General features: G+C 45.1%; 2 protein-coding genes across 2 annotated transcripts in view; both read right to left on the bottom strand.

Moving 5' to 3' along the window:
• Positions 1–591: 591 nt before the first annotated feature.
• Positions 592–6,805, bottom strand: LOC108675723 (flocculation protein FLO11). Its single transcript, XM_018163747.1, has 5 exons — positions 5,491–6,805; positions 2,577–2,663; positions 1,600–1,944; positions 1,306–1,415; positions 592–702 (listed from the first exon to the last, which is right to left on the bottom strand). The coding sequence occupies exons 1-5, from the start codon at positions 6,764–6,766 to the stop codon at positions 592–594; spliced, it is 1,929 nt and encodes a 642-aa protein (XP_018019236.1). The 5' UTR covers positions 6,767–6,805.
• Positions 6,806–6,899: 94 nt separating this feature from the next.
• LOC108675720 overlaps positions 6,900–10,221 on the bottom strand; it is a 39,679-nt gene continuing 36,357 nt past the window's right edge. The window contains exon 14 of the mRNA XM_047881499.1: positions 6,900–6,904. Within this exon, the coding sequence (XP_047737455.1) occupies positions 6,900–6,904 (5 nt within the window). The remainder of the gene's footprint in view (positions 6,905–10,221) is intronic.

Below are 10,221 nucleotides of genomic sequence, written 5' to 3'. Positions count from 1 at the left end.
GTTGTGAACTGTTGAAACGATCAACTTCCTCCATGTGCTGTACCAACCTCCTGGGAATGACCTCAAACACCTTCACTATATGTGATGTCAGTGTCATCGGCCTGTATTTTTGAGGTTTGCCTCTTGCTCACCGTTTGTAGATTGGCGTAATTAGCCGCAACTTGAGGTTACACCACTCCATCAATCGATTAACTGCACAAAATTCATCACTACACCAATCGCACTACCGAACCAAGTGCTACATAATCGCATCACAGCATCAATTACACCACTGCACGCTAGGCGCTGCCGACTTGTGCATGACACACCAGACATAGCGCTGCACAGCAATGCACACCATGCGCTGTGTCGCAGATTATGGACACGTGGGAAAACCAAAGCGCGTGTCAAGGTTCAGACACGTAGCAGTCGTAGCACGCGTATCTCTCACCTGACGACGCATGCTGGGCTCCTCTGCATGTTGGTGCTCTAGCGTACAATTAATTAGAAGATCTGACGCCGACAATTTACCTAGCGACGATTAATAACGACGATCAATCGGCAAACGAAACATTGACCTCACCACCGAAGATTATTTCCCTTCATGAGTACTCACGGTAGAGGTGCAGAGGGCAGGGCAGGGGCGCGGCGCTCCCGTGCGAGGCTCTCAATGTGCCTGAGTGCGGCTCCCAGGTCCTCCTTCCCCGCCAGGTGCGTCCCGCTCTGAGGAAACCGCATGCAAAACACGAAGGTTAACTCTACTCTTCACGGGTGCAGGATAAAGACGTCTCTGCATTGAAGCCTTTACGCCTGCCCCTTCAGAGGCACGCTAGCTGCTGCCTTAATTAAGGGCACGCCAGCTGCTGCTTTAAGGGCACGCTAGCTGCTGCCCTAAGGGCACGCTAGCTGGTGCCTTAAGGCACGTTAGCTGCTGCCTTAAGGCACGTTAGCTGCTGCCTTAAGGGTACGCTAGCTGCTGCCTTAAGGCACGCTAGCTGCTGCCTTAAGAGCACGCTAGCTGCTGCCTTGAGGGCACGCTAGCTGCTGCCTTAAGAGCACGCTAGCTGCTGCCTTAAGGGCACGCTAGCTGCTGCCTTAAGGGCACGCTAGCTGGTGCCTAAAGGATACGCCAAAACAACATTAATATGTGAAGACCAAATCATTCATTTATGAGTGAAGGTAAACAATATTTATGTGTGAGATAAAACAACATTTATGGATGAAAGCAAAAGAACATTTATGAGGCAGAGCCGCTGCCATGAATGCCATGAGAGGCCAGAAGTAGGCCATGTGAGGCCAGGAGGAGGAGGCCGTGTGAGGACTTACGGCGTTAAGGAGTATCCTGGGGGGCAGGTCTGCGGGGTCCGGGCTCCCTTGCCGGTCCACCGGCCCGCTGGGGGGCAGCGCCCCGCCCTGTAGGGCGCCACCCTGGTCGTCTGTGGGGCAGCAGGCGAGGTATTACATCACATTATTACATCACATATTACATATTAATTATTACAATTATTACATATTACATCACATTACATCGCATTATTACATCACATATTACATAATAATTATTACATATTACATCACATTATTACATCACAGCGCACCACAGTCAGAGGAATGTCTCACCTGACGACGAGTCCGAGGAATGTCTCACGAAGTCCGACTGAGGCTTAAGAATGGACCGAATTTCCCGTCCGTCCTCCAAGCTGGACTCTTTTTTCAGGACCCCACGGAGCTGCCTCCCCCAGACGGGGGGCGCTTGTGGGGACACGACCGTGCGCTTGGGGGAGCACGGCCCCCACACCCCATCCATCTGCTTCAAGATCCCCCGTGTGGGGGTGTCCGTGATTTGGGGGAAGCTGGGCGTGGGGACGACGGGGAAGTCTTGGGTGAGCGGGGAGGGTGAGGACAGCTTTAGGATGGAGCGCGGGCAGTCCCACGACTCGCGGGACCCATCGCGCTTCAGGATACCTGCGGGCACGGGCACGTCAGGCACGGGCACGGGCACCTTAGGCACGGGCCCATCAGGCACAGGCACGTTAGACACGGGCACGTGATGCGGCAGCGGCACACAAGGGCCAATTAGTGTGGACCATGAACAAACTTTCCAGCTCACTCGGCAACCTATTCTCTCAACTGCCAACACGGGGATGCATGTTTGAGGCCAACATTGCTGGACACTATCATCACTTTCATATTCCTTCTCGCGCGCAAATATGCTGCTAAATATATTAGCCTATGAACCTCACAAATGAGTATAAATTTAATATAAAGTTGATTGCTCACAGCCATGGACGCCGAAAGCTCGCAGCCACTGCTCCAGCCAGTACAGTCTACATGGAGGCTACACCTCAGCACGAGCCTACCTCCACGCTTACCCCGATTTTCCAGCCAAAAAAACTTTTTCGGACCTAACCTAACCTCGTTAGCTCCGACTTTCCGTCCAGACAAACTTATCCAGACCTAACCTAACCTCATTAGCTCAGAGGCCAAGTGTAGCTTTGCATGTTTGCTGTGCAATATCTCTGGCTGAGCGTTTGCTACAGAGATATTTCACGTGTTAAATTTGTGGCCAACAGCAGCGCTCGAACACTCCTACTGACCTCGCACTCCTCCAGCAGCGTCTTCCCCCTCCTCCCCGGCGGTGTGGTGAGAGGAAACATCATCCGCAGCGCCCCACGGCTCCACATCTGCCATCATAGAACTGTTATTCACGAAGTCGGAGTGTCCAAAAAGTGTAAGTATCCTAGAAGAAAGAGTGTCCGGGAAGTGTATGTATCTAAGAGGATCAGTTTTCAGCGTCCAAGAAGTAGGAGTGACCAAGAAGTGTAAGTACCTATCCAAGAAGTAGGAATGTAGAAGAAGCACGAGTGTCCAGAAAGTAGTAGGTGTTCAACTAATAAATAATAAAGTGCATTACCGAGAGCCGCAACACTGAACCTTTTAGGCAAGAGTATCCAAGTAATACTCATGGTGGTCTATAACAGAACGTTTTCGAAGCCACAAGTCGGTCGATGATAATATTCAACCATGTTATGTATACTACAAAACATAGACCTTACTGTCGTACATACAACAGACATATCATAATTAGCTGTAATCTAGGCTCGTTACACTTAATGGGTCAAATGGTTTATGGGTCACAAATTACTACTCAAAAAACTAGTTGTCATATTATCCAAATAGTCGCTCACCTACTGCACGTGGCGCTGATACGTTTTTTTGCCTGGCCAAACTAGGTCAGGGCGAAAAATTCATCGCTACTCGGACAACGTCTCACGCATTTTTCTGAGATTACAGGGCCTATACTTTCAAAAAAAGTTAAGAGATCGTAAGTTCATCAGCCAATCATTGACGGCCTTTCAAGCAAAATCCACCAATCATAGACAAGAAAATAGTGCGTAAGTACTTACGTTCACTTAGCCAGTTTTGAAAGTATGGCCCCAGGCGGCTGCGCTTTGGTCTCGCCCTGCTGTTTGATTATACCAATTTAAGGCATATATTTGCTTACTTACACTCAGAGATATGAGTGAGGTTTTGTTCAAATAGCGGCGGAATTTTAATGTCAAATCCTAACCCAATTCGGCCGAGATAAAAGGCGGTGCTACGAGCAGAAGGTGGCACTATTCGAACAAATTGACACTTTAATTTTCCTCTCTGTGTGTACAGCCGTTGCGTGAAGCTCAGGTAGCTGAACGATTGTCAATGATTTGTACGTGACAGCTGCTGTAAAAATTCTTGTCCAAGCGGGCAAAAAAAAAAATCATAGCATAATTCCAGAGCTTTGTTTTAATTTGATCAGCATATCGTAAGATGACGATTAAAGATAATATATTTTATAATGCTGACGCAGCGTTATGTAAAATAATTTTTTTAAAGAGGTTTAGAATTTCTCGCGTCACCCAATGAGAATGCAGCTCTCTTACAAAAAAAAAAAAAACACAACAGGCAGGAAAATAACCAAACCATTCATTTAGAAAAGTCATAAAATTAGTCATAGTCATAAATAAATAATTAGTAAAAAAAATTAATAATCGAAGCATTCATGAAGCAGACGTGAGTAGTCAGATGGACGTTAGTGGCAGGCAAGCGTGACACGCACCACGAGCATGTGGACTGCACCCAACAATTGGCATTTACATTTATTGTTTCTAACTTATACAAATTTTAGAAAATAATTATAAGGTAGAGGAAAAAGTATCTTAATGATGAAATACAATAATAAATGAGTCCATTATAAAAAAAACTCCCGAAAAAAACAGCTACTCTTGTAAGACATGCATATAACACAGGTCACGTAGAACAGGAGCGATCTCAGCACAAGGATTTAAGGAGAGTAATTCGGGTACTCGGGGAAGAACCGAGGGGAAAAGAAAGCCATGGGGAATAGCTAAGAGGGAAAATCAAGCCATGGGGAATAGTTAAGAGGGAAAATGAAGCCAGGGGAAATAGCTAAGAGGGAAAATCAAGCGATGGCAAATAGCTAAGAGGGAAAATCAAGCCATGGGGAATAGCTAAGAGGTAAAATGAAGCCATGGGGAATAGGTTAGAGGGAAGGAGAAGCCGAGGGGAGTAGCCAATGGAAGACGAGATACAAGTAAGAAGCTGGGGAGGCAGGAGTTTAAGAAACAGTGAATGAAACATATTGTGGTAGGAGACAAGTTGGGCAGCGGCTGGACTTTGAACCAGAAGTTGGTGTCAGAAGAGAAGCCCAGATGTAGATGTGAAAGTAGCGACCCGAAATCCAGGACAGATATTGAGACGAAGAAGTTATGAGCTAATCTAAGCTTATTTTCGTTATTGGTGAGACTTTGCGTTGACCAGACAGTGCATGAAAACCTAGCTTGTCCGACGGACAAGCTAGGTTTTTCGCTGGCTGGTCCGTAGACGCTGGCACCAAAGATACAAGCAAAATTCAAGTTCAGCTATCAGTACTTGCAAAGCGTCTCTTAATTAAGAAGGGACAATTTTTGATAAAAATCCGAGACTATACGGTTTGGTATTCCAGAAACTGAGGGCAGCGAATCTTGCAGCCATTCATTAGAAAAATCATCGTTGCATTTATATCGTTAAAGAATGGCCTCCATGTGGAAGAACTTATGCCCATTACAGCAAAGAATTGATTGCTAAAAAACGACGTCTGCATAACGTGAAAGCAATCTAGAAGAATTATTTATTATTTTAGATTGCTTCCGAGCTTTTACAAGTGGCATTTTTCTGTAATCAATTCCCTGCCGTAACGGACATAAGTTCCTCGTCATGGGTCTAAAGACCCAAGGTAGAGCGCGGAAATAGTAGTCAAAACCATAGTCCGAAAGTAAAGACCTGAGGGGAAACCCGGAAGTAATGAGAAACTATAACCCGGAAGTAGAGACTTCAGGTAGAGACCGGAAGTACTGGTCGTAACCATGTTCCGTAAGTAGAGACCTGGGTTAGAGACCGTAAGTAGAAGCTGGAGCCATTAATTGGAAGTAGAGACCAGAATTAGAGATCTTAGCGGCCGTTGCATTGTCCTACCGAGGCGGGCGGCAGAGAGCACCTCCTGCAGGGTGATGGGCTGGGTCTGGTGACGCAACTTTCGCCTTCTCAGCGGACTCAAGACCACCGCCTCCTTCTTCTTCTCCTCCTCCAGACGACGCGCCCATAGCGCCACTCTCGCCCCAACGCTACCCGCGCTAGGAAGATCGCTAACAGGATCCTCTGGGATGATAAACCTGAATTTTTTGGGTAAGTCAGCGGCGGCGTGACTCAATGGCTGAAAAGCAACGCGACCTGTTGCGACGGATGAAGCTGATCGCCGGATAGGAGCAGAAATCGCGTCTGACGATGGATTGCGGTGGTAAGAACTCCGCAGCCCCGGTGACGGCCAACTGATGGACAAGTCAGGGTTCTGTTCTTGGTCTAAGGGAACAGATTTGATGGGCGGTGGCGCAGAACAAATCGCTGGTACAGGCGAAACAGCGTCAATTGGGGATGATGAAGATTTAATGGCAGGTGATGTAAAAGTTTCAACTGGAGACGATGGAACACGTTTGGGCGAAGTTGCTGAAAGACGTGTCACCACAGACGAAGATGATCCTTTGTTTGCGGACGATGAACTACCATTACTTGTGGTCGCTAAACATTTCACTGTTGATGAAGTAGTCCCTTTGAATGCAGTTGATGAAGAACCTTTAACTGGTGACGAAAAATACGTTGAGTCGCGTGCCGCTGCATCGTCGGGTCGAGTGGGACAAGAGGACATCGAATTTTTGAGCAAATATGAGGGATGCCCCACAGAGGACATAGACCAAGGCGGGGACCGCGGGGATGTACCCGGGGACTCGGGTGTCGTGCTGGTCGACTGGGGAGAAGTACGGTGGGAAAAAGAAGACGTGCGTCGCGAGTGTGCAGACTTAGGCTGCGATTCAGCAGAAGCAAGTAGTGATTGAGGAGAGGTAGGTTCCGGTTCAGTGAACGTACGTTGCGGTTGAGCAGACGTCCGGCCCAGCTGTGGTGATGACCGGAAAGACTGAGACGACAGACGGTCCGACTGAGGAGACGGACGGTCCGATTGAGGAGACGGACGGTCCGACTGAGGAGACGGACGGTTCGACTGAGGAGACAGACGGTCCGACTGAGGAGACGTACGGGCAGGTCCCAAAGAGGATGTGAGGGAGTTTGAAGCATCCTTCGGACCAGTGGCGTCAAAAGTCGCGAGGCGTTCAGCAGCCCGGGACCTCCAATCCCCGAAGCGTGAGGCGTAGACGGACTGGTAGGCTTTAGGGGAGGAAGAGGAGGAGGTCGTCGTCATTGGGGAAGATGTGAACACGCGTGTCTGAGGACGGTGGGGCGCTAGTAGAGTGATGAGTAGAGTGATGGGTAGAGTGATGAGTAGAGTGATGAGTAGTGATGAGTGGCATGGCGAGTGAATAGAATATAAATGTTCAATCTGCAATAACAATGCATTAAGTAGTTCCATATTACGTCACTTTGTTAAGTAAAGTTAATTGTTAGTAAACGTAAGCACTACTGACGTAATTGCTAAAAACCTAGGCTATCGACCAAAATTTGTTCTTGTTTCTCGTCTTCAATTGTGCGTCGATCGTAAGTTCAAAATTCCGAATGCAATAGTCTTCAAGGCCAAGATTTAGTATGTATTTGTTCGTATAAATTGGAGATGTTCAATGAACAACATAGACACGAAGGCAATCTTCGTATGACGATTGATCAGATTAATTGACCTCGACTCAAAATTAGGACACATTCATGACTGGGAAGTCAACGTCATGACACATTCATGACTGGGAAGTCAACGTCATGAGCTGTAAGAATAGGATTTCTATGTCGATCTGTATTAGGGTGAAATTGGTGTCTTAAGTATATAAGTGTTGAACTGATAAATGTTTGTATCTTTTCCTTTGTCAATTCGTGTCCTAGCTGCCAGCGTGAGAACCTTGTCACGCGCCGACACTCGTGCCAGAAACCTGACAGAAATTTATTAAAAAATGTTTAATTAAAAACTCTATCGAGATTTCCATACGATTGATAGTTCAATACAGGTGTCGAAATAATTAGTATCTTGCAATAACTATAAATCCGGTCGACGCCACCCCCCTTATATCGATGATTACAGTTTCGGTTGAAAGTTGAAATTACTACATCAAGACCAAGAAGAGAAGTTAGAAATAAAGTAGAAGTAGGACGCAATTCTTTAATCAAACAAAAGTAGGCCTCGTAATCAAGTGGGTCTATGGTGTGGGGTTCAAAAACTGGCAGTGACGAATTGACAATTGGAGTAATAATTAAGTTTGTTTTTTTTTTCTCTTTTTCTGTTACTGTTGAGCTAATTTTTGATTTTTTTTTTTGTGCCATAATTGCATTTTAGGTGATTTTTTTTTTCTGTGATAGGATTTTTTGTGTCAATGCATTAAATTCTCTGCTGTGGGATTTTCTTATAGGATGTTTAGGGTGTTATAAAACTCTCTCTCACGTTTTCTCTCTTGCTCTCAGCGAGATCAGTACGTAAGGTTTAAACTAAAGAAGTGGCGCTGTAGAACGGGCAAGATAAAAACATAAAAATAATCCCGTGGGGTTAGATTCAACTAGGCCAGCGCGCGATTAGACATTATTTTTCATTCTGTGCAGACATTTGACTAAGATGTTAGCTTAAATTGGCGCGCGATTATCGTAGTGTTCATGCATTCAAGTAAGTATTTGGGTGTTTAGGGGACACGAAAGTTATTTCATGGAGACTTTTTTTAACTTTATTATCGGAAGTGCACCTTACCGCGCATCATGTCTTGCGATATAATTGTTATTTTGCTCATCTGCGTTAGCGTTAGTCTTGAGGCTCTGCGAGAAATTAGCTACATTAGATTGAGCGCGGGAAAGATGGTTAAGCGACGGACGAAAATGGAAAGCAACAGGAAGGACATAGGAATTTCGGCGGGAGGTTCTTCAAACCTCCGAAAACACCACCCGCCCTACCGCTCGCACGGAGGTATGCAGTCGGGCCAGGTCCCAAGTGAAGGAAGTACGGAGGAAAAGATGGACTAAATAGCTTTCGACGCAATTACTATAGGGCTCGCAAAATCACGAAATTGGAAATCGTAGTTCATTTAATTAGAATTTTTGTTTCAGCACCGGGGTTGTTTTGTTTGGGGGCTCGCGCAAATTGAACAGAGAATAATAAAATAATAATGATACGATTCATTGCGCTCGCATAAGATACGTTGAAGGCAGTAAAGACGCTAGAGCTAACTTTTTCAAGTCATATATTTTTTTTTGCTTCGTTGCCTACTTGCAGCTAATATTACTAGGAAAAGGAATATTCATTTGCGTTTTTTTTTCGTTTGTTGCTTGAGGAGGGAAGTTACGCCCGGTATTACGGTATTAGTAATTGTCGTCTAGAAACTTACATAGACAGGTCGTACGAAAATAACAAGTCCGTTATTTTCTGTTTATAAATTCATCTCAGCAGGCTTAGAGCAGGGCAGTTAATGTTGAGGGACAGAGGGCGGCAGCCGCTGTTCGCCGAAGGCAAGTTCTTTTTTTTTCTTCTTCCTTCTTTCATGTGAGGGAACATTTTTTTTTGCGGGCGTGGGGAACCACCATTGAGCGAGGGAGAAAAGGGGAAAGGAAGGTTGAAGGGAAATGACGCGCTCCGTGCATAGAAGGTTATTGTAGGCTATTGTTAAAAGAATTATTGAGGTTGCGGGAAATTAGATGGGACGTAGAAACAGACCGGCGGAAGCAAGAAAATAATCTGTAACGTTTTAATTTTATATATGTTTTTTTTTTGCCATAAAGTAACAAAGAGAATTCAAGTAATTAAGGGAGTCATTGACTAAGAAGCACTAGGGCGGAATCCGGATTTTATCCCGGCGAAGGGAAATATTTTTTTTTGAAGGGGCACTTGCAGCGAAAGTAATAACCGTACTTGATTTAGAAGACAAAGACTAGCCACGCGGAGATTAGAAAAACGAGGGGTAATTTCAATAAATCTGATAAGAAGGAAGTTTTCAAAAATGTACTTAGAGATCCGTGAATAAATAGGGGATTGCGTAGCCATAAACGGACAGCCGCAGACAGGCGACAGAAAGATTGGGAACTCATGATTTCAGTTTAATGTGAAGGATGTAAAGAAGATGTGCGCGTGCAGAACATTTGAAGTATCACAAATTCGGGATAATAATTCTTAGGAGAAAGTTAGGGATATTCTATATTTTTGAGTTGTTTTATGAACAGCGCGCGCCGTAGTTAAGGAGTTTCAACTACCGACGAAAAAAATTTTAAAGAAATGCTCACAAGAACATATAATCGCTCGCATGCAATAATTAAACAGCGCCGGAAATAGGATAGAAAGTTTAGTTTTTTTTTATTTATTTATTGTAGGCAGAAATGCGAATTATAGGGTGTCGGCGTTAGGCATTATTAGAATCAAAATGTATTGCGTAAGAAATCTTACAAGTGCGAAAATAAGAGAGAACGATAAGCAACGCAACCATGAAATTTAGAAGAAATGAAATAATCTAAAGGTAATTTTTTCTTTCTCTCCGTGATATTTTTTTTTCACGTGACGGTTGGAGCTCAGGGTATCAAGTCCTTTTGGGCGGTTATTCAATCGAGCTATGTTTCAAAACAAGTCGGGCGAACCATTGATCGTAGCCCTAGACGCCAAAGACCAAGCCAGCAGCAACTCCTAAACAAACCATAAAAGTTAATGGGTTTGACACTCGAGACCGACTCCTCGACACAGCTAGAGAG

The sequence above is a fragment of the Hyalella azteca genome, unplaced genomic scaffold (assembly GCF_000764305.2).
Source record: "Hyalella azteca isolate HAZT.00-mixed unplaced genomic scaffold, Hazt_2.0.2 contig8077, whole genome shotgun sequence".
NCBI classification, from domain to species: domain Eukaryota; kingdom Metazoa; phylum Arthropoda; class Malacostraca; order Amphipoda; family Hyalellidae; genus Hyalella; species Hyalella azteca.
The sequence above is the reverse complement of the archived record's forward strand: the minus strand, read 5'-3'. Positions and strand labels throughout refer to the sequence as shown.